Raw genomic sequence first — 25,579 nt, 5'->3', positions numbered from 1 at the left:
CTGGATTTCATTATTTTCATGCTTAAAACTGCACGATTTTCAATATTAATTTATATCTGTTCTGGAATTTATCTACGTTCTAATAAATGTTGTAATAAAATTGATAAAACAACAGCTTAAAGTGTGAGAATCTGATCTAACGTTACGCCAAGTTAGTTCAAATGATTCACTTTTATGATTTCTTTAAGACAGTTTATAGTTCATAACTTTCTCTGGTTAAATTTTGAGATCGGTAAAGAAGTACGGGAGAATGTGCACTTTGTAAAATAAAGTGTCTGTTTTAACCAGTCAAATAGTCTAGTCGGAACAAGCAAGACGTGCCTGTGTGGACTGAAGAAAACATTTGAAGTGTGATCATTTTGCAAGATAAAAGAAAGAATATTAACCACTTTGAGCATTAATCACGAATTCACAGGAGGTCCGCAGTTAATTTGGCAAAAGAATGGGATCTTAACTGCTTGCCTCCTACCATTGTTACATCTTTAATGATGAATGAGTTATGCGTAATTTATGGTGTACAATAAACAGAAGTGGGTGCCTTCGCCTTTACCTACACATAACCTCGCCCAGCATCCACACTGCGATCGGTATGCCAAACAGGTGACCTTGACCTCTAGTCGCGTGTTTTGTCGTCTGCTAGTTCTGTATGAGGCGAAGTCTCATTTATAGTCATTGATAACAATTTGTCTCAAGTTAAGAAATACAATTATCATTCTCATCAACATTTTGTAATATTAAGCTTGAACAGGTAATAAGCAGGAACGTAGAGCCATTTATAAATCAAGTTTTAAGACCAGAACAAGTGCAATAACTTTAACTCTCGTACAAAACCTTGCCGCCAGGACCCAACAATCCGAAATGTTCAGAGTAAGCTAGATTTAAACTGAATTAGAACTTCAAGAACCCCTGGAAATGCTGATTTATGTACAAAAAAGGTCTCTTCTTGTTCGATTTGTTTTTGCTGTTTACTATTTTGTTTATTTTGCTTCGCATACAAAATATATTTAGTCTAATAACATAGTTTTGAAAAAATCTTAGAACTGCGTAAACAACAGACATCGCACCAACATTGCCTCCCCCCCCCTACACCGCCCTCTGAAACATGTTAATTAACTATTAAAGGGACTCCACTGAGGTTTTTTGACATGATGGGACTGAAAATATTTTTTCCAGGTAAATGTACCATTTGATGTAGGTGTAGACCACGAATCTTTGTGCAAACTTTCAGATCATTCGTGCACCTTGTTTACCATAATAATTATTCAAATTGTAAAGAAATGACCCAAAATGAAAAGCGTTTAAACGCTTTTCACTCAAATTAGGCTAAGAAAAGCATAAAACTACGATTTTCAATTTATTTTAAGGTATATTTCTTAACTATCTTTGCATATATTTCTGTTTAAAGCGCCTCATTTCATTTATGTAAGAAATTCTAATGTTATGTTTTGAGGCTTTGAAACCTCAGTGGAGTCCCTTTAATCACAAGTATTTGTAGATTATGTCATTATCATTACAGAGAAACATGGTTTTCATATATTCAGGTAATTATTGAATCAACGTGAGGAATTCTGTTAGGAGTTAACAGGCGGTCAGTTTGCTTCGGAACTAATTTAGCGGAGGAATCTGGAACTATTTACTTGTAATTGTACTTTCGTACAAGCATAATATACATTGTAGACAAAATACTATTAGTCAGGGATCAGTCATTACAAGATCTTTGAAACATTCACATTGATGTAGATAATACTGACCAGTGATGATGTTTATGATGATGATGAATTAGGTAATAAAGATGATGACGATGATGATGATGGTGGTGGTGGTGGCAAGATGAGGATAATGTCCAGAGGTAGAACAATATGCTACGGGATGGAGATGTCCGGGTTCGAATCTTATCAAAGACACTGATAATTTTCTTGAGCTACACTGTTTTCATTCACTAAGGTGTAAGGGGTGGTTTGATTCCGTCTTACCATAACGTAAGCTGCCTATAAGCAAGGTGAAAGGCTCCACATTTAGATAGATTAATAGATGACTTCTAGTTACCCCAATGACCAGGGCTAAAAGTGTAAATCAAACGTGCGACGTGCATGAAACCGAGCTTATAGCATGCATTTACTTTACTTTACTTGATTTTTATTTAACCACATTGAAAACATTAAAATCAATTTACGATGATTGTCTTTATTGTTATAACTACGGGCACTTTCTTTTGTTGTCACCAGAAACATTTATGTTAAAGATTGTCATCGAAATGTCTGTGTTATACAAGTGATTACTCTGTGATCAAAATGAATATTCGGAACTTTTCGGCTTTTTCCGTCAATCTTCGGATAAAGTATACTATTTCCGTCGCCGAGGTTATTGAATCGGCTCTTCCCAAATACTTCGGAGCGAAGCATTAATAGCCAAAGAGATTGGACTGGCGACATTTTGCGGCAAGAACAATATTTGGCGGGAATTGCGACATATTTAGCGGCAAGTGTGACATTAAGCGGCATTGCGACATAGAACTGACCCACAAGCTGTTCTCCTTTTCAATAGTAAAGTATAAAAGAGTCGCCAGACTTTGAGCCGATAAATTTGTCATGAAGCACAATAATATTTTACTTCTGACACTGCGTTGAAACAGTGTTATAATTGGAAGTAAAAATAATTTATTGACAAGAAACCAAATTACAGAATAATCATTACTCAACAGAATAAGATTTTGTCTTACAAAAGATATGAGAAATAATATAGTTTGGCAACTTGGCAAATTTTCTAAAAATGCCTTAAGAACTTCCTAGTATTTTTTTTTTTTTCAATTCTTAACTTTAAACAATGTTTAAAATCATTCTGTTATATGATGTAGAAACTGATGATTGTGCCACTGAAAGTTTTGACGAAGATGATTGTGACGATGATGAGGATGATGATGATGATGATGATAATGATGATGGTGATAATGATGATAATGATGATGATAATGAGGATGATGATAATAATGATGATGATGATGATGATGGTAACCACGACGTATGACGATGATTATAATGTCGATTATAAAGATGATTCAGATGATGATAGTGACGACGACGACGATGATTGATTGATTCATTGATTCATTGATTGATATGATCGATTGATTGATTAATTGATTGATCATGATGATGGTGATGATTAAAGACGATAACGAAGATTATAACAATAATGGTAAATCAGTTGCACATGCATCTTTATAAACAATAAATTATCTAAATTTGAGGAATAAAGTCATGGCGGCATGAATAATGAACGATTTTCGCTGGGTAAGCGAATAGAATCATTGTTAAAAGGATATTACCAAGGCGATGAAGATAAAAACACATCTACAGTATAACTTATGTTGGTAATTGGTTATATATATCTTCAATTACCGTCATGAAGGTATTGCCCTAGTCAGTCATGTGTTAATTGTTGAAAAGGAAATGAGGCGATATTGATAATGTATTCAACAAAAAACCTTCCCTATTATTGCCTACCTTGTGACTGCTGTAATAACGATGTATTTTTTTTCTACTTTTTTCCCCACTGATGAGAAACTCTCTAAGAGAAAAAAGACTAAGTCTTGTGCAAAATGCTTATGAAATAGTATTGACTGTACAACTGGGTGAAGAGTTTTACGTGTTTGGGATAATAATGAAAACGTATGTTTATATGTGTGTCCATGTGTAAATGTAGCTGTTTCACATAAAAGATATCTTACTTTTATCATAAACAATACAACTTGCTTGCGAAACAATGGCAATTAACTTAGAGCATGATAGTATACTGGTATTTATGGAGGGTTAGAAACCGAAAATAATGATGTTTCTGAAAGGTATAAAGCATGTTCTTGATGCAATGAATCATTTATTTTGTAAATAGAAAACCCGATGTTATTTTCTGCCTGTTTCCTGCATGTATGAAAAAGATTTCATATGTATTGAAATAGGACCCATGCTTATGAATACAAAATTTGAGAATTGTATTAATTATTTATATTGAACTTACCGTGCGGGCAACTGAAACCCAAACACTGGCATCCGGGCCCTTCATCCCCGCTTATACATAGACACTTCCCACAGTCATTTTTGACGTCACATCCTTCAGCTGGTAGCCGTGAAACAGAATCTCCGTCCAACATTTCACCGCGCACGGGTCGGCACGTGCAGTTACCGTATATAACATTCCGTATAACTCCCTCAAAACGTGGTTCAGAGAATACCGAAGGCAACGATAATTTAGTTAAAGAATTTCTGTAACTCCGTGGTAATCCTCCAAAATACACATCATTATTGCCACTGATATTTCCAAAGTAGAAATCCGAGCCAAAAGCAACCCTGCTGTCATGGAACTCGTCAAGGTACAAAGTGGTTTCCATACGATTACGTTGAACTTCAACTCGATGCCATTGACCGTCGTTGACGTTACGTCCAAGCGTTATTTCCACGGTACCTTCCGTTCCGTCGACGATATTCATACGTAGACGTACGGCACCGCCGTGGAGCATAATTTCGACGTAATCGTAATCGCCGTTGTCGTCCGTATACATAAGCAAAGCATCGCTGTATCTCGTCTTAAAATCAAAACTAAATGAACTATTTGTACAGGCGTCCCATTTTGGAAATTTTGCATATGTGCGGGCTGTTTTGGTAAAATGTAATGCATGGGACCATTTTATCACAGATAAGAATGAAAATATAAGAAAAAGTAATACTATTCTTTGAGTATACTCCATTTTTTCTCACTCCTGTGAAAAAAATAAACACAAATGGAATCTAAATGGAAAAATATAATAAGGTTTAAATTCCTTGGAATGTAGAAGTGCGGTTAGTTCACGGAATACTTAGCACCTGCAGAATTCCATCCGTCTGTTTTTCATTATATTAAAACTCTTCTTTTTTTCAATGCGTTAATGTTTACTCGCTAATCCATCACTACTCTATAACTGAAATCCGTGCTATGTTTGAAGTACTTTGAAAATTGTATTTATCTAGTCTTCAGACCAATCCTCAATTAGTTTACTCATTTCCTACGCACGGTGGTTTTTAGTTGCACTGAAAATACACAATATACAATATATTAAAAGTAGTATATATGTTATTTTCACTCGTATCAAAACGTATATTTATATTACACAAGCGTTTAAAGATTTCGATTGATATAAATAAACGCATGATAGTTTCTTCAATCAATTGGAAAATAAATGAAAACCTTGCAAGCGTTAAACAAGGTTGTATACAATAATGAGTTTACCTGGGGAGTAAAAATTAGAGCTAAAATCATTTCTTCATATTATTAAGTAAAGTTAATTAACGTTTAAAAGAGACAAGAGAAATAGAGCATAGCTTCAATAAATGATAGCAAACCTCGTGAAATTACTAAAACTAACCACAGTACAACCTCGACAAAGCAATCAACTTAGGGGACAATTTTATTTTGTTTTGTTTTTAATGTACTGTGAAGTGTCTTAGTTTGAAAAAAGGAGATACTACTATTGTAAATAGGTTATTGCTTGACACAGCATCGCTCTGTACAGGTTACACTGATGTCAGAAGTACACCATACACCATGTTGTGTACAACCTCGTGATTCATACACAATCACTTGAGCATTTTAAATATCACCACGTGATTTATATCATATCATTTAAGCGTCGTCAAAAACAACTCGTGATCTATATCATTTCTGTTTAGCATTATCAACATCACCTCGTGATTCATATAATATCAGTTAAGCATTTTAAATATCACCTCGTGATTCATACAATATCAGTTAAGCATTATAAATATCACCTCGTGATTCATACAATATCAGTTAAGCATTATAAATATCACCTCGTGATTCATACAATATCAGTTAAGCATTAAAATATCACCTCGTGATTCATACAATATCAGTTAAGCATTATAAATATCACCTCGTGATTAATACAATATCAGTTAAGCATTATAAACATCACCTCGTGATTCATACAATATCAGTTAAGCATTAAAATATCACCTCGTGATTCATATAATATTAGTTAAGCATTATAAACATCACCTCGTGATTCATACAATATCAGTTAAGCATTAAAATATCACCTCGTGATTCATATAACATCATTTAAGCATTATAAATATCACCTCGTGTTTCATATCGCTAATATAGTTATCATAGAATATATTTTTATAACAAACTGCGTGGGAAAAAACAGAATAATTCATTTATGTACGGAAAATGTTTTTAAAACACACTTTAAGTGAAAAAATAATGCGTGTATGAGTGAAAAAAATGAATAGAATAACTTATGTTGTGAATATGATTAAAACAAAAATACTGTAAGCTATTAACGGGTAAATACCTAAGAGTAATTACCTAAAACATATATTGACTGAATGAATGAACAAGTGTTTTGTAAAATAAATAAACAAGAAAATCATTGTTACTTATCAATCATTCGTGAAATGAAAGTGCATGTTGTGCATGTTTATGTGCATATCAAATAACATGCCAAGGTCTTCAGCACCTAAACGCGACAGTATTGTTTTACCTTTAAAACAGTTGCGCTAAACAATTTAAAACTAAAGTCAAAGATCGTAGCGTTTTAAACTGGTTTCATGTATCAAGTAAAACTGTCACTTTAATCTAATAGGTAAAATCTTTATGCATAATTCCGACGGTTTAAAACGTAAACTTTATGACACTTCTCGATCATGTAAAAGTAAGTGTGGTTTTATAAGGAAAAAGGTTAAGTTTAAATAAGGATCCTATTCGTAATGTAGCGAATTATTCAACATCTATATACATAATATTTAACACTGTCATCTGTTTCACGAATGTTTGAGAATTTTAAATGTACATGTATATCGATCTATGGTGTATATTGGCCTAGAAAACTCCATGCTACCGAGTTGTAATGTTGAAACTTTTAATTATTCCAATTTATCAGAAATATACACATTTTTTAGCACTTTTACGTGTACTCTTTCCGAATCGGTGCATATTGCTAAAAACACGTAATATTTGTAATATATAAATAGAACATCCGTCATGCATTCTATACATTAATTAATGATCTTATCTTTTCTTTTATGCAATTACTGTATACCTTTACACCCCGAACACCAATTTCTAGGCAAAAATAATAATATAAAAACCTTACAATAAATGTAAAACAATAAACGTCGAAATAATCCTCAGCACACTAAGTATAGTATTAAACTTTCCTCCGAACTTGCTTCCTGAGAATTACCTAATTACTTTTGCCAGTTAAAATCCATTTCAATGTGGTGCCTGTCACATCACTACTGTGATAAGTATCGTAGGAATTCACAGGTTAACATGCAAAAATATCTCACCAAAGAAAAAAGCCGGTATACGATAGTAATAGTAATACTGTATCATTCATACCTATTCATACCTATAGTGTAAATCACGTGGAGCATCCGCGCTGCTACACTACGGCATACGTGTGTATATCTGCAAGTTACTGTTATGTGTGCACAATATAGTCAGTAAGCTGAGAAAAATGTTATGTTGCGTGCATTTGTGTTTTGCTACAAACGTTGGGATAGAAAAGAAGAGATCAAAGTATATATACGAATCGGACACCTGCTAAATCCCTTACCCTTTTAACTCTCCGGAACCGGAAGTGATTTGCCTTTGCCACCAAAGTGGAACCAAAGGTCAACCTGCACACGTGGGCAGTCTGGCCATGCTGTATACTTTTTGTAACACATTTTTTTTGTATTTGATATCAAAATCCCTTAAACTTTTATAGATTGTTCAAATTTTAAAGCTAAGCAAATCCATCGCACATAATGGACGGTTCCAATGATATCCGGTTATTGTGCTATCGCAGTAGGTTCGTCGAAGCTGCATGCATCTTTCTATTGTACTACAGTTAGCCGTACCAACTTATTACAATTACTCAACGTGTTTACAGTCTTCAATCAGAGCGTTCGTGTTATTGCTTTCTGCCAATTATACCATTGAAATATAATAGGCCCACTTGTACAACCAACTACCAGACGTGCTCATGAACCTCTAGTATCATAGTTAAAACAGAAAATTGATAATTTATGCGTATCTTCAGATAACTTCTAGTAAAGTCGAGCCCATTTATCTTCTTTTAACAACCTCTTAGATAGATTCAAGCCAAAATAACAATCCATGCAATAAACCTCCCCCAAAATGTTTACTCGTTAACTGGTATTTTAGACATGAATGATAAAGATCTTAATCTGTGAATTATCATAACAAAGTTAAACTCATTTATTGAAATAATTTGCGTGTTCTTTTTCAACATATTTCGAACATATATAATGATAGTTTTCCATATCAGTTCATTATATAGAAGAAAAAAAATCATTATATTTGTACATATGCTTGAAATTGATATTTAATTATTATGCATTTCTCATAAAACTATTACATGTATCTAAATGCTAATTTTTGCTGTATTTAAATTTATAATACTTCATGCATGCATAATTAGATGAAAATTATGTAGTATAATTATTTAGTTTGTACAAATGGGAGTTCATTAACGGTGTTTTGTTAAGTTGTTAATATTCTGTTTACATTGTGTCTATTTTTTTCTCCATTTATGACAACTTGACACGTTCAAGGACTGATAACAAGTAAATTGTCTGCTGTTCTGAATTTAACAAAAAATCAAGCCGATTTTCGGTTGTCGTGAAAGAAACCGGTTTGATTTACAGAATCTCGGTTACAACAGTTGCGTTTGTCTGACAGATAAGAAGACGAGCTTTTTCATAGATTTGATCATTCTTAAAGATAACGTTCAAGAATTTGCGAAAGAGGATAAACTTATCTAAAGTATGTTTTTATCTACTGTGAGGTGAACGTACTTATCTGAAATTCCATGTGAAATATTTTAACAATTGTTAATATCCGTTTTAGCTTTAAACCATTTGAAGTTGCTCTTCTCTTACTTCCGTAGCAGTTAATAAAGAGGGTTATCATACAAACTGTAACTACTTTGAAATATTAGTATTTCCTTCGCGAAAAAAAGTCAGACACCCACGAAAAAAATCACACAAAAAAGTCCTATTCACAAAAATCACAAAAATGTAATCTTATGTAAGATTTTGCATGTAGTGTTCACTTAAAATGCAATCTTTCATACAATGGCAACCTGTTTATGTCAACTTTAAAGCGGAAAAAATACCACTATTGTCAAGTTAAAATGTCAAAGTATTATTAATTGAAATTCTACCCGTTTTATAAAAAAAGCGTATGTAATTTTTACACAACGAGGGGGAATAAATTAGTGTTTTTAACGTAAATGAATAATGGGGTATAGGCGGAACAACCATGACTGTCGCGTGTTATGTGAAATGTTTACAAAAATATCCGATTTCAGCAAAAATGTATTGATTTAATGTAAAGTACTCCAATTTTTCCTTTTGGTTGCAGATTTAGCATAAACTAACAAAAAGATCATTTTTGCCTTACATCATGGCCTTTAGATACATATGCTTGCATTATCTTGTAATCGTTTTATGAATAGTGAATTTAATTAATTCATTTTCAAGTTTTTATTGACTACTTTCTTGAATACTTGAGTTAAACTCGCGTCTACTTACAAAAATACCAATCGATAGTAAAACGAAATAGATGTAAATATGTAATACTAGTTAGATTTGTTTATTTCCTTTGATGTCAAAATAAAATGTCCATTCCCTGTATAGTAAAATGTTCGGCCAGCTAGAAGATATGCATCGTTTCATTTTCATTCCACCCGCCTAATAGTTTTTCAGCCATCTGTCTCTCCGGTTTACCTACTTAATTAGATATATTTAAAGTTCTGATTCTCCCAATTAATTCATACTGTTCACAATTTTTTACAATTACAAACGGTCGTGCTATTTCACACGTATTTACCATTACAAAAGCCTCATGCTGTTTCACACATATTTACCATTACAAACGCCTCATGCTGTTTCACACTTATTTACCATTACAAACGCTTCATGCTATTTCACATTTATTTACAATTACAAACGCCTCATGCTATTTCACACTTATTTACCATAACAAACGCTTCATTTTATTTCACACTTATTTACAATTACAAACGTTTCATGCTATTCACGCTTATTCACCATTATAAACGCTTCATGCTATTCATAGTTCCTTATAGTTATCTTACATCTGTCACTTCGATATGGCGAATGCTAACATTAGGCGGCATTTTAGAGAAGCAGAGTATTGGAAGACTGTATGGGATGGTGAAGCAGGGGGCCGCCTTCCGCCAGGTTTGTGCGGCGCTTGGTGTACACCACACCTTCATCACCAGAGCCTAGGAGAGATGCCGGCTACATGGTTCCCCCACCAGGAGGAATGCTGGAGGTCGGTCACAACACCAGCTCAGGGTCGGTTTTCGGTCGTTAAGGCACGTCGTGCAAGGTTTCTCGGCAGCAATTTCTCTTCGAAATGACCTTGGTAATGCTGCAGAGGTCTGTGTTTCCACGTAAATAAAATTATCCCAAGAAATATTCACACTCATACATATGGTGCTTATATATAGATGCAACAACGGCAAACTTTATAAATACAGATATTTTTTTTACTTATTTGTTAATAATGTATATTGTGGACAGTGGATATATATTAACGTTAAAACTACGTGGTACGAATAGAATTAATTTCCTTTACAAAGATAATATTCATAACTAGACTAAAGATAAGCTTCTTGCGAAAATCTAAATCCCCCTCTACTATTTTCCCCTCTCCCCTGCCTCCCCCCCCCACCGAGACTGACACCCCCTATGCTTAAGTACCACATCAGTGATATTTTAGTTAGACTTTAGATCGAAATACTTGCATAAATGTATTATAAAATGTGTTTAGATAATTACTTTATTATGTATGTTTACTTTGTTTTAGTGTTTTCCCATTAATGTCAAAATCTTTTTAAGCGTTCATGACAGAGTCTTTTAATTAAATCATCATAACTAGTAATCGCACCAGTGTAGGTCATGGAAATCTGTAAAGAATATTACCACAAATTATGGGGTTTGAACCCACGACCTACGGATGAGAAATTCAATCCTCTGTCCATGCTCCATTTTTCCTTCATAATAATAATACTACTACACATGTAGTGGCGTGTGGTAGCAATTAAAAATTTTGATCCAACACCGGTAGAATTATAACGTCTTTAAAATGAAAAAAGTTTGTAACAAACATGCATATAGCAATAAAATATGATTAAACTTAAACAAAGTTTAAAAATATACTTTTATTTTGTTCAATTCAAGTATTTCGATCAATCGTTTATGGTCGTTTAACACATGCTCTTAATAGATAAGACAACTTTAATTTTTTTCATTTAAGTAATTTTTGATTACGTCTAACAAAACAGAGTCTTTAAAAGACTCTTATCAGAAAAAAAAGACATTGACCTCCTTTGTGTATATTTATTATCTTTGTTACCCAATGTACTTTCCGTTCATTGCAGCTCTTTCGGGTAGTTTAATTGTAAGAAATCGGTCAGTAAATTTCTATATTTTGTTTGTTTTTCTCAATAACATATTATCGTTGTGCATTAGATGTGCAATTGAACTGTTAAAGTTTATAAAATTCCTATTATATTCGGTTCAGATTCCAAAAGGATTTGTGAGTAAGAGGGAAAATAGATGTTACCTGTTGTGTCACATGATTTCGCGACTAAGTAAAATTTTGTAACCAATTTCGGTTTCGTATAATCATTAATTAATACTGGTAGAGTCACTACTATAATCCGGAATCTAAACAAGGAGTAATATTGAATGTGCATTATGTATTTGAAGTACATGTCAGTGTCATAAATTAAACAAATGCTCCTTAAGGTGATTCCGCTTTGAAATTGTGTATAAAGCTTTACCTAGTACCTATAGTCCTTCATAGCATTTTCATTATAAAGTTTAACGTTCATTGGAAAATGCAAAGTCTTTCCTTTACTGGCTAATTTCCTATAGCAATTGACACACTTCTTGAGTTGATTTGAATTTACCGGTAAATCACGACTTAAATGTTATTTATCATAAAAGCAACTGATTGCATAATAAACAGAAGCTTTTTTTCTCAAATACTGCTTAAATATGCAAAAATTACTCACGATAAGTAGTTTATTTTATCCATTTATTTAAGAAGACACATGAGAGACATTTTGTGTTGACCCTGCATATTGGAAATTCCAGGTTGTGCTCGTAGGTGTTTGGCGTGTTGATTGGTCACTACCCCCCTCACCCTCTCTACAACCCTCCTACCTCTCAAAACCATGTAATCTGCAGTGTTTTTCATTTGAAACATGTTTTTAAATTTTGCATATGCTTTTAATTCAATTTCCCCTCATTTCCCACAAAAAATGAAAAAATGATACATATTTAGTAAAGGTATGCAACTCGCCCCTCATTTTTCAGCACCCATTTTAATATGAACTCCTTAACTCTAACATTTTTTCACCAATTTTCAAAATCTTGGTACCAAATGGAAGGGAATCCATTATTATTATTAAAGGAAATAAAGCTGTCATTACAATCATCTCAAGTTATAAGAAGATATGTAATCTCTAAGTCACCGCAAGTGTAAGTCTACAGAGACCCGATGCTGGATTTTTGTCAAAATTATCCGACTAAACGGCATTTTAATCAAAATGAATGAATAGTTTTTTGTATTGTGCATATAAACATGATAAAATTATATTATTATTTGTAATAACTGTTCAATCAAAACATCATATGAAACTTTAATGAACTGTTTTTCCAATATGTCAAATTCCAAATCGTAATGCAAGTAATGGTTCTGCAGAGTGCTCTCCCCTTTATTTTTTGTACAGAGTATTTTCATTGGTCTAAGGTTTTCACACGGCCAATGAAAATACTCCATACGAATGTATTCATTTATACTTTCATTTTGGATTTAGAATTTGACAAATGAAATTGGAGCAAAGGCAAATCACCTACACCTCCAACAGTTAATGGGTTATAGCACTATTTACAAAAAACGCTTGAAATGTTGTTTTTAATTTCAGATCAAATACAGTTAAAGTACATTTACATTTCAAGCAGTATGGATAATGATGAGAGACGGAAGATTAAGGAATTGATGAGAGAGAAAGGGTAAATACTTAAAATGAAAAGACCTGGGCGGCCTATATTCCTCAAAATATTCAGAATTTTTTCTTAAATATTATAGTAAATTAAAACATTATCATAGACGACAGTTAAACAAAGCATTACTCATTAGGGTTCATACATATTTACACTGTATTTATCACAGTAATTTGTAACCTATTTTGCAACAATTCATGCCCTTTAAATTAGGAGTGACCAGTGAAAGAAGGTTTAATTTAAAAACCCTGTTCAAGCATTCATTTTTTTCAGTGGATTATATAAATGTAATAAGACATTCATCTATGGGCAGCCGTGGCTGAGTGGTTATGGTTGTTGAGTTCAAATTGTTTGCTCCTCACTGCTTTAGGTTCGAATCAGCACAGGAACTTTGGATTCTTACATGTGAGGGAGCTATCCAGCTAGCGCATGGATTGTCAATGGTTCTACTCGGGTGCCTGTTTGTGCCTGTAATAACGTGTGGAAGGGGCACAGGACCTGAGGTCTTCATCCACCAGTGAAGCTTGAAAATTGCCAAATGACCCAATATTGTGTTGGTGTGATGTGAAACCCAACCAAAAAACAAAAACAAACATTCATTTATTTTGATTCTTATCAAAAGTTCAGCTTAGAAAGGCCTATATTTGACCCCTGCCTTATGCAGAAAAATCACTGAAACCACTGCAGGTTTAGTATTTAGTGATAAATATTTTGCAGTAAAGAAGATGAACCTTTACAATGGATGTACAAACAAAATAAACCAGACACGGAGGACTTCCTACTGGGGAAGAGACTTGATAAGTTTGAAGACGAAGAAGAGAAACAAGAAGGTTTGTATCTACATGTACATGTACATTTAAAGGGACTGCGCTGAGGTTTTTTTACCACATTAAATTCATGAAATTCAAAGATGACAACTAAATTAAAGGAGTAATTACTAATTGCTTTGTCATTATTACTGGATACTATGAAATAATTTAATTTTGTGGACATGAAATTCTGTGAGGTTTTGTCAAAAGGACACTTCTGTGGAATCTTTTATTCATGGATTGTTTCAGTTTTGTTTTTTAATGTAATTCAAAACAAGGTTAGCTTTTAAAAAAGCTAGTAGCGACTCGCTTCGTAATTTTTTTCAAGGGGTGTGTTTAAATGTAAAAATGACAGTTCTGTTAGCTAAAGAGACTTCAGCGAACATCAAAATAAAAGTGAAGTCAACACTGGCCCGGTGCCCGATGGCCAGTGTATATAAGTTCAGGCCAGTGTAAATTTAAGAAAATTTTGTTAATTATTTAGTAGAATAAATTCAAAACTGGAATTCGGGCCAGTAAATTCAAAATCTTAAACTCATTGACTGAAAGTGACATATAAAGTTCTCTCAGTTTAACCAAGATGAGTATGAGTATATATAAAGGTGCATGTAAACAGATAGAATGAAGAACCTATGTCTATGCACATTTACTATATGGCCTGTTGACCTTGACCACAAAATGTTAGATAGGTAGATTTCATAAAGATGTCTCTTTATACAAAATTAAGTTGTAATACATGTATGTTATTTAGTATTGGAATGAGAGGCACAAGTCCTAAAGTAAACACAAGTTGTCAATCAATTCAGCCAGAAAAGCCGGGATCCTATTAAAAAATATAGGGATCCCGGAAATTGACCAGTCTAAGAAGATGTTTTTCAGATAAGCCGGGATCCTATTAAAACATATAGGGATCCCGGGAATTGACCAGTTCAATAATATAGTTTTCAGAAAAGCCGGGATCGTATTAAAATGTAAATAGATCTCACGGATTGGCCAGTTCAAGTTTATAGTTTTCAGAAAAGCTGGGATCGTTTTAAAACATATAGGGATCCCGGGATTTGACCAATTCAAGAAAATAGATTGATTTTTCCAATTAATTAGGCATATTATTATTAGTATTGTGATTTCCGCATTTTAAGTTTGTTAATTAATAGCTCTAAATATATCTATATTCTAAGTTAAATTAATTTAACGTTCATTATATACAATAAAAAAATTAACGTTTAATGGCTTTTCATTACGACAACAATCAACACAAATAAAGTTCATTAGGTTTTTCCTCCATATCTTATACGATCCCGGACCCCGGGCGTCCCGGATCCCGGCCAGTAAATACATACACTAAATACCGGAAAGGATAAAATGACCGGAAAAAAGGAAAAATAAAAAATGCACAGAACCAGATGTACACTTATGTTAATTAACCAAACGAAAACTTACTACAGAGAAAACATGTGAAATAGCTAAATCAGAAGTCAGTGTAAATATGATTTATTAAAAAGAATTCATAAAGACAAACATTTTAATCATCATTATATCTTTGCGCTCAAAACAATACTTGCTGATTTTTAAAAATGGCGTGAAAATTGAAGTTTTTTTGACGCTATGTAATATTAAATTTGATTGGCTAAATAATTTTGGATCCTAGCCCTGATAGATAAATTTTGTAGAAAGCTGGAAGCCAAGCTTCGATTAAATTTTTGGATAGCTTCGGAGTTTTAGGTTGTTTCTCAGTAAAATCCTACCGTAATACCGGCTCGCCGTGGCGAGCCGGCATTATCTTTCAGTAGACAAACTGTAGTTTATTAAATTTAATTTAAATTAAGGAGTCAAGGAGTGACTAAAGTGCACCTTTTTGTGATAGAAAACATTATAGTGCTAAAATGCCCTGCAAGGAGTCACAAAAAAAGCACATTTGTGTGAGATAGTGCATAAATGCCCTGCAAGAAGTTTCAAAAATTCACAATTATATGATAATAAAGATTAAACAGATGAAGAATTTAGTGCAGTATCAAATGTTTAGGCTGGTATATTATTTTCAGATAGTTATGGAGCATTGTTCAGTGAAAGGATCCAACATAACGAACAGAAAGATGCACAGTCTAAAATGAGAGAAGACCCATTGTTTGCAATTAGGTAAACTGTTATCTTTGTTAAAGCAGCACGCCTCCAGATTATTGCTAATTTTCATGAAAATTTTGAAAATGTATTTGAATGTATAATTTTGTGAAGTAAGCAAAAGGAAGCAATTTACACATTATCAATGGTACTTTAAAACCACGTAAATTAACAAAAAGTGGTCAAAATATGCATGAATAACCTTTACTGCGTTAGTAAGGCAGTAGAACTATAGTTGAAAATACTTAAAAATCAGTCATTAATCGCACATAATATGTAAAATATTACTTGAGTCTTGAAATTTTTTACTTTTTCTTTCATCTTAGTACATTATTGTCAAGTTTGATTTTATTGAAATAATTTGACTCATCTGGAGGCATGCAGCTTTAAACATTAAAAGCATTTGTTTACCTAGGTGTGTTATTAACTTGACTATATGAAGGGAAGGGAATGCTATTGTGCTCTCCCTGGTGGCAGCATTGAAATTTGGTTAAGTTTTTGCCTGCAACTAAGTTGCCATTTGCAATCATACCAAAACTTCACACATTTACTTGAGAGCACAGTAGGAGGTCACTGTCCAAGGCCTATACCTCTAACGTGGACTTTGGTAGATTTATGGCTCTTTTTAACTTCAAAATTACTACTTTATACAGGCTCTTGCTTAAAAATCCCTTTAAAATGTATTTTCAAAAAGTCAAATTAATGTACATGCTAAAAATATACAAAGATGAAGCTTTCTTAAAAGATAACCTTATTAAAATGTACAATTTTGGGCCTGCTTTACTCATCAAAATTGTAGTCCAGTGTTTACTGGTTCAATATTCAGATGTGGCGAAATCTCACACTGAATTGATCTCGGGCATAGAGAGTAAAATTGTCATATGTATCTTACCACTGATTCTGAAATCATGTGGGATTAGTTGTTTTGTTACATGTGTAGAAATCAGAAATTACAGTTAAGTTATCCACTAATAGCAGTAAGTTGGAGTAATTGTAGATAAAAATTGATGTTAAAACCAAACCAACAAATCAGTTTTTTAGCTCGACTTTTCTATGAAAAGGGGAGCTATCCTACTCGCCCCGGCGTCGGCGTTGGCGTCACACCTTGGTTAAGTTTTTCGTACCACCCCACTTTATTTCAGAAGTATTACAAGTATGGCTTTGAAACTTACCATACTTGTTCACCATCATAACCTCCATCTACAGACAAGAGTACATAACTCTGTCAAGGTTTTTGACAGAATTATGGCCCTTTTTTGACTTAGAAAGTGTATTGAGCTTGGTTAAGTTTTTTGTACCACCTCACTTTATTTCAAAACCATTGGAGGTATTGCTTTGAAACTGACCATACTTGTTTACCATCACGACCTTCATCAACAGACAAGAGGACATAACTCTGTCAAGGTTTTTGACAGAATTATGCCCCTTTTTGACTTAGAAAATACATTGAATATGGGTAAAATCCACTTATTGCCTTAACCCTTTGAGATATTGCTTTGAAACTTTTAATGCTATTTCACATCATTACCCCCATCTGTACGCAAGAGAAGGTAACTCTGTCAAGGATTTGTTTTAAAAATTAAGGCCTTTTATCGACTTAGAATCTTGGTTAAGTTTTTAGTACCAGTCCACTTTTTGACTGAACTGTTTGAGATATTAATTTGAAAGTTGGAATACTTGTTTACAATCATGATTCCCAAACATGTCCAGGAGAAGGTAATTCTGTCAAAGATTTTATTTGAATTATGGCCCTTAACTGTCAATGTTTTGTATTATAGGCAAGCACTAAAAAACTTAAAAAATCTAAAAAAATTCATTCCTATCCACTTGTTCACTTTACCATAAATTATGTCATATAAACATTGCTGTAATATTCAAGGGTATCAAACAACTAGTTCACTTTAAAAATACAGAGATTCTTGTATTGCCTTTTACTGCAAAAACTTTTTTTATTGGCAAGCAATAAAAAAGTCGAGCGCGCTGTCTTACGGACAGCTCTTGTTGTCTGTGTCAGCTGTACAATAATACATTCTGTTATATGTTTTCAGGCATAAAGAGGAAGAAGCTAAAAGAAGGTTACTAGATAATCCTGTGAAAATGAAAAGGCTACAACAAGCGGTAAGGTGTTTTGTTTAGTTCTTCTCTCTATTATGTATTTTGCATGTCACTTAATATAGTTCATAAATATTTGGGGTGTCAGTGGCCATGTGGTTAAAGTCATTGACTTCAAACTATTTTCTCCTCACTTCTGTGGGTTTGAATCCCAACAGGGACTTTGGATTCTTTTATGTTAGAAAGCTATTCAGCTCGCTTATGTAGCATCAGTGGTTCTACTCAGGTGCTCTGTCCATACCTGAAATAGTGCACATATTGGCTTCTGAGGTCTTTCCAAAAAAAAAATTGTGTTCAAATTGAAACTATATCTGTGTAATTGTGGCAAATAGTGTAATTTATGATGGAAATTTAGTTCTTATCATAGTGTTTACAGCATTTATGATAGACTCTTGTTCAAGTATGTCATATTATGGCATTTATGATAAACTCTTGTTCAAGTATGTCATATTATGGCATTTATGATAGACTCTTGTTCAAGTATGTCATGATAAACTCTTGTTCAAGTATGTCATATTATGGCATTTATGATAGACTCTTGTTCAAGTATGTCATATTATGGCATGTATGATAGACTCTTGTTCAAGTATGTCATTTTATGGCATTTATGATAGACTATTGTTCAAGTATGTCATATTATGGCATGTATGATAGACTCTTGTTCAAGTATGTCATATTATGGCATTTATGATAGACTCTTGTTCAAGTATGTCATATTATGGCATGTATGATAGACTCTTGTTCAAGTATGTCATATTATGGCATTTATGATAGACTCTTGTTCAAGTATGTCATATTATGGCATTTATGATAGACTCTTGTTCAAGTATGTCATATTATGGCATTTATGATAGACTCTTGTTCAAGTATGTCATATTATGGCATTTATGATAAGACTCTTGTTCAAGTATGTCATATTATGGCATTGATGATAGACTCTTGATCAAGTATGTCATATTATGGCATTTATGATAGACTCTTGTTCAAGTAGTGCAATTATGGAATTTACCAAAGACTCTTTATCAATTCAGAATTATCAGATAAGTATAATAGTAAATACCATATTTAACCATGAAATGCATCTTGAGAATTACCATTTTATTGATGTAGATTGAAAAACAGAAAGAAGGGAAGAAGAAGAAAAAGAAGACACACAAGGCTAAGGATTCTGACAGTGATAGTGATGATGATTTGATGTCAGCCTATCTTAATATATTAAATTCTAAACATAAGGGAGGTAAATCTGCTGATAAGGGAAGTAACTCTAAAGACAGGAGGAAACAAAGGGAAGTAAGTCCTGATGACAGAGGTAAAAGAAGACAAGACAATTCTTCTGATAGGGGAGGCCACTCTAAAGACAGGAGACAAAGGGAAGTAAGTCCTGATGCAAGAGGTTATAGGAGACAAGAAAATTATTCTGACAGGGGAGGTTACTCTAAAGATAGGCGGATGCAAAGGGAAGTAAGTCCTGATGAAAGAGGAGGCTATAGAAGACAGGAAAATGGTAGATCAATGAGAGATGGAGAAGATTCTAGAGGTGGAAGTAGTCGGAGGGGATATAATAATGAGAGGGATAGATATGATAGAGACAGAGGTAGATATAGAACTAATGATGATGACGATGATAGAGGTAGAGATACCAAATACAAAGATTCAAGGTCAGATAGAGTTGAACGAGACAGGTCATACAGAAGTTATGGAGATGAAGGCATGTCTTCTAGGCGGGAAACTGAAAGGGACAGATATAGAGAAAGGTCAAATGACAATAAATATTCAGAAAGAACAAATAGAGATAGAAGGAAAAATGACCGATATTCTTCTCAAGAGGGAAACAGAAGTGACCAAGATTATTACAATGGTAAAGATAGATATAAAAGTGACAATAGATCTAGAAATAACGATAAACAATTGAACAGAAAGGGGGAAGTGTCCTCAGATTCAGATACGGACAGAAGAGACCAAACTGAAAGGGGAGGCTATTCTGGGCAGTATTCTAAAAGGGGAGATCACTCTAGAAGGAATAATTCTTCTAGTTCAGATTCAAGCAGTGAATCTGATGAAAAAAGTGCTAAGAAAAAGACTTTTCAAAGAAAAAATGTGAGACATGACTCATCATCTTCATCTGATAGTGAAGAGAATAAAACTGTTTCAAAAAGTAGAAAGAAAAGTGAAAAAGTTTTGAAAAAGAAAAGACATGATTCAACTTCTTCTTCATCATCATCGTCATCAGTAAAGAACTCTGAAAAAAGATCTCACTACTCTGAAAACAAAGGAAGTAGACAAATTTCATCAAGTGCAGCACAACGGCAGCGGTCTGAGTCCGGTTCAAGTGATGATTCTCAGGAAGAAACAAAAGATGTTCGGAAAAAGACAGTGAACTCTGATAGTGATTCAGAACACGAAAAACAACGAAAACCCAAAAATTATGGTCTTGTGATACTGGTAAGTAAATTGTTTCCAAATCTTTATAAGACTTGGGACATGATATCGTCAAGTACTGGAAATTCTACATGTGCTTAAACTTTGTTTTCTGAATTTGTGGAATGTATTAACCACACTTTGATTTTGGAACAGTTCATTCAAAATTTAAGGGATTCCAGTATTAAAATACAAAAGTTGTGCTGCCAACAATACAGCACAAATGTTTAAATTGGACTGCCTCTATTCTGGTGGCAAAGGCTTAATTGTTTTTGGTTCCTGCAGTGTTAGGAATAATGATACAATATCTATGGTGTATTCGTGGCCGAGTGGTTATGGTCTTTGTGGGTTGGAGTCTTGCTGGGGACCTTGGATTCTTATTTGTGAGGAAGCTATCCAGCTAGCAAACGAAATGTTGGTGGTTCTACTAGGGTGCCTGTTTGGGTTCTACTCTGGTGCCTTTAAGTGCCTGAAATAATGCACAGAAGGGCACCCAAGGTTTTCTTCGAGCAGTAAACTTGGTAAGTTGCTGTATGACATAAAGCCAGCAAAAAAATCTACAATACAGTTGCTATGATGTACTAATTTATTATATACCTTTGTTTTCATTGTTATATTTAATGCATGTATAACATGCACAAGTACGCCCAGACTAATAAAAAAAAAACATATACTATACTACAGAAGTGTGATCTCAATGACAGAGACGTCATAATGCCATTAAATTATACTTCATTAGAAAAGATATGGCTTTATGGGTCATAATAAAGAAAATACTGTTACACTAACAGTATCCTGATTTTTTAAAATGCATTCGGCTCTAGAACATACCAGATATGGCATTTCCTTAAGGTCCGTAACAAAGTACTCATACGCTTAGAATAACCATATGGTATTTCATGTTTTTGTTTTCAACTTTAAAACATTAAAGAAAAGGTTGACTGCTGCATGCAAAAAACTCGTTTAGTATATTCTTTAGAACTTTATATAGATATAAATTTGTTGGTTTCTTTCCTCATACAGAATCCAGACAATGTGCCAGTTCAGAAGTCCAAAAAAGTAAGTAAATATAGGTCAAGTTCAAGGTCATTATCACCTCCAAGGAAGTCTATACAAAAGAAAAGGTCAAGAAGTAGGACACCACCAAGACAGCCTAAAAGGTAAAGTGCCTGTTAACTTAATTATGTGTATAAGGATGAACATTATCTCATTCGTGTTGTAGCGTTTTAAGCATATTTCTTATGATTCACTCTTTACATGTAGAAAGATAAAAAAGTAAATATGATCTATAGTCCTGAATAACTTATTACTAAAATTATGAATAAAGTTTATAGTAAAATGAAAATGTAGGCATTGACAATAATTTGCACTTTCCAGTATCGTCCATGAACAGGCATAATCTAACCGAGCCTGCAACATTTCTAATTTTGTAGTTTCGGGCGTTCTTTAAGGATTCTATTTTTCTCTGTTTAGTGCATTTTGGTGCCTTTGGGCTCGAGCCTTTAGTCGCAACACCAGGACTGGTTTCTTTCCAGGAATCAGACTCTAGGGTGGATCAAATGTATATCATTTATGACATCAAAAATGATATTATGATATCAAATGTAATCTAAGGGTTGCTGACCGCATGTGTTCAAACCTTGTCAGGGGCAAGCCGTTGTTTCCATGAGCAAGAAACTTTACACTCATTGCTTTTCAGGAACAGATTTGAGAGTGTTTCAATAAGCTTTTAGCTTCCAACACAATCAAGCTAACATAGATTAGTATAAAGTAACTAAATGTATATCATAAGCTTTTAGCTTTCATGAAAATCAAGCCAAAATAAAATTTAATACAATGTATGTTTAAAGAAAACTCATGCCAACCAAAACTAAATAAAACTTTTTAGAGAAAAAAAACCAACTTGTTAATTTAAATGATTGACAGAAAGTTAACAGAAGAAGATAAGAAGAAGAGACTTGCAGAGATGATGGACAATGCTAAATGGAGAGAGGAACAACGGTCCAGTAATGTAAAACGCTACGCCAAGGAGGAAGAAACCGAACAAGATAATCAACGCAAAAACTATGAAACTACCGGCAGCTCGGAATTTGTCAAGTAAGTTAATAGAAACGGTATAAAACTTTATTTGATTGTCTGAAATTGACATGTACATGTGTAAATTGTTTTTATGGTCCCTCCATGTTTATTTCTCCAGCTAAAGTAGATAGACGAAACAGCATCAGTGTCATTTCTCATTGTCAAATGGACACATTTCTAGTTGTTGTGACAAATAGCATACCAAAAAATGAGATAATCTGAAAAAAAATCTTGAAAGAACACTTTCTTAAAGTCGAGGCTTTACCCACCATTAAATGAGCTATGAAATATTTTGTGAGGAAAATTTTAATTATTTTTTTCCATAATTTTGAATTTATTTAGAAAAAAACAATAACAACCATTGTTGCTTGTATTGTGTTTTTGAGTGTCCTGCAAGTCTTATCATTACTTTATTATTTATTTTATTTTCCAGTCCAATGATGTCTCTACACGCGGAGAGCAGTTCAGTGGCGGATCGTATCAAACGAAATAAACATAATATATTACGTACAACAGCAGATATGGACAGAGGCTTTAGCAAGAAATAAAATCAAAACAATGTGTGAAGAAAATGAAAAAACTAAAAAAATGATGGCATTATGCTGACAGTATTGTTGTAGAATAATAATGAAATGTGATAGAGGATATAATAACCTAAGATCAGGATCAAAATTCATATTTACATAATTTCCTTGGGACATCCTTTGGCCAAGTGGATTCGTTCATGTGAGGAAGCTATCCAGCTCGGTTGATCTACTCAGGTGTCCGCTTGTGCCTGAAATAATGCACGAAGAGCACCTTAGGTCTTCATCTGCCAGTAAAACTGGAATGTTGCCATATGACCTCTACTGTATTGATGTGACGTAAAGCCAAACCAAAAAGAATATTATTATTATTTCTCCACAGTAAAGTTTAATGTTCACCTAACAGTGGCCTTTAGAAGACTATGTCATAAATTTGATAAAAATGAAGATTTTGAAAAATTCCTTAACACTGACCACACTTAATATCTTAAAAATGGACTAGTCCATCTGTCAATCTAGATAAAACCATTTATCACTTTCATGTATGGTAAATTAGTTTCGTATTCACAATATTTTGCTTTTAAATACATTTTCAAAATGTTAAAAAAAAAAAATTAGCATGAATCTGGAGACATACTGCTTTAATGGGAAAAAATCCAGATTATATTATCATATCCTGATCCTGATTTTTCTTTGTAAAAATGAAGCCTTGTTTGTTTGATGATGAGTTTGTGTAAAATAACTCTGTACTGTCGTTTTAGAGAATGTTACTTATATATGACTTTCATGTAAATATGATTGTTTTAAAGTAATAGATGCATCTGATCTATATTAAGGAAATAAAGGGAAATAAATCTTGATGAATAAAACATGGCAAGTCTGTTTATAATGGGAGATAACTCTTGAAAACAGGAGTTAAAATTGATGAAGTTGAAGAAAATTCCAGAGACTTATATCATTTAAATAAAGCTCTGTGAATATATATAAGAAGATAATACTAATAGATCAAATGTGTATTGTGATGGAGTTTTTTTTTGTTTTGTACAAACATTGACTCGGTGGAATTTATATGTAATGTTATTTGTATCAATTGCAATAAAATTACAGAAAATATCTGCATGTTTAGATTTTAAAATGAATTGCCTTAAGTATGCATTTCATTCCTTGTGTGTACCGGCTCCGTGGTCAAGGGGTTAGAGTCGATGACTTCTAATCCAGTTACCTCTCTGGCGTGGGTTCGATCCCCGGGAGATGCTTCGGTAGTTTAGCTTGGAGGAAGGTAGTCTAGTACTGGTGTAACTCTCCAGGAACGATGGTTAGGAAACTACCCGCCTATATGACTGAAATACTGTTGGGGAAAAAGCATAAAATGAAACGAGAAACAAACAAAATCAATCCTTGTGATAGTAGATTATCCATCATCTGTGTTCATCTTCATGTCAATAATTTTGTGATCACAGTAAGATAGATCTTACGCTTATGTCAAGTTTTATCAACATTGTCGCAGTAAAGACATTGTAAATTTATGTCGTAAATTTATGTCGTAACTGTATGGTCAGTTCAGAGCAATTTCAGTAAGCCTAATATCTTAAAAATGGCAGCCATTTTCTTCACAGTTCCAGGCAGGATCTTTCAAATACAAATATTTGAAGTTTACAACTAATTTCAGTTTTTTTACTTACATATGTGCTAGTAGGATCATATCTATCACTTGGTTAGTTTTATCTACAGATTATTTCCATAAAGAATCGATGGCTTGTTGTAATATTTTCATTTTATGTATATCTGACATGACCGCCTCCGTGGTCGAGGGGTTAGAGTCAATGACCTCTAATCCAGTTACCTCTGGCGTGGGTTTGATCTATGGGAGATGCTTTGGTAGTTTAGCACTGAGGATGGTAGTCTACTAATGTAAATTTCCAGGAACGATGGTCAGGAAACTACCCGCCTATGTGACTGAAATACTGTTGGGGAAAAGGCGTAAAATGAAACAAACAAACAATATCTGACATGTATACGTGCTAGATAGTACTCTTGTCACACCTGACGTCAGACTGGTGAATAAGGTAGGGTAGAAAATCTGTCTTGAAACCCATCTGCGGCAAGAACGTGTACAAAAAGTGGACCACAATCAATGCAGCACTGAAGCTCTGATGTGTTAATCTGTCTTTGTTCACAATATCTCTTATTCATTCACTTCAAAGTAGACAGAATGTTCACTGTACACCACACAGCAAAGTGGTATCTGAAAAATTATAGAACTAAAGGTCTAATAACTATACAATGTATAATAGTTACAATATGATGTTTTACATTGATGATAAGCAAAGGGTGACTTCAAATTATGTACATTTTATTTTCTTTAAGCTTGACATGTAGACAGACACACACTTAAATGTAAAAAGTTGGT

At 33.5% G+C, this 25,579-nt stretch overlaps 2 protein-coding genes across 2 annotated transcripts in view; one reads left to right on the top strand and one right to left on the bottom strand.

The window, feature by feature from the left end:
- Window positions 1–7,302, bottom strand: part of LOC132743203 (uncharacterized) — a 107,145-nt gene extending 99,843 nt beyond the window's left edge. Inside the window, exons 1-2 of the mRNA XM_060731734.1 lie at window positions 7,151–7,302; window positions 4,015–5,060 (exon numbers count right to left, since the gene is read on the bottom strand). Of these exons, the coding sequence (XP_060587717.1) occupies window positions 4,015–4,741 (727 nt within the window). The 5' untranslated portion in view covers window positions 4,742–5,060; window positions 7,151–7,302. The remainder of the gene's footprint in view (window positions 1–4,014; window positions 5,061–7,150) is intronic.
- A 4,159-nt stretch (window positions 7,303–11,461) lies between these two features.
- On the top strand, window positions 11,462–23,361 carry LOC132743207 (pre-mRNA-splicing factor CWC25 homolog). Its single transcript, XM_060731737.1, has 9 exons — window positions 11,462–11,507; window positions 13,031–13,118; window positions 13,827–13,939; window positions 15,961–16,054; window positions 18,085–18,154; window positions 19,259–20,590; window positions 21,590–21,726; window positions 22,493–22,663; window positions 23,079–23,361. Exons 2-9 carry the CDS (start codon window positions 13,069–13,071, stop codon window positions 23,191–23,193), a joined length of 2,082 nt encoding a protein of 693 aa, XP_060587720.1. The 5' UTR covers window positions 11,462–11,507; window positions 13,031–13,068; the 3' UTR covers window positions 23,194–23,361.
- Window positions 23,362–25,579: the final 2,218 nt, after the last annotated feature.

The sequence above is a fragment of the Ruditapes philippinarum genome, unplaced genomic scaffold (genome assembly GCF_026571515.1).
Source record: "Ruditapes philippinarum isolate M1 unplaced genomic scaffold, ASM2657151v2 ctg429_1_1_1_1, whole genome shotgun sequence".
In the NCBI taxonomy this organism is placed as follows: domain Eukaryota; kingdom Metazoa; phylum Mollusca; class Bivalvia; order Venerida; family Veneridae; genus Ruditapes; species Ruditapes philippinarum.
Note: the sequence above shows the minus strand (reverse complement) of the source record. Positions and strands in the feature narration are given on the sequence as shown.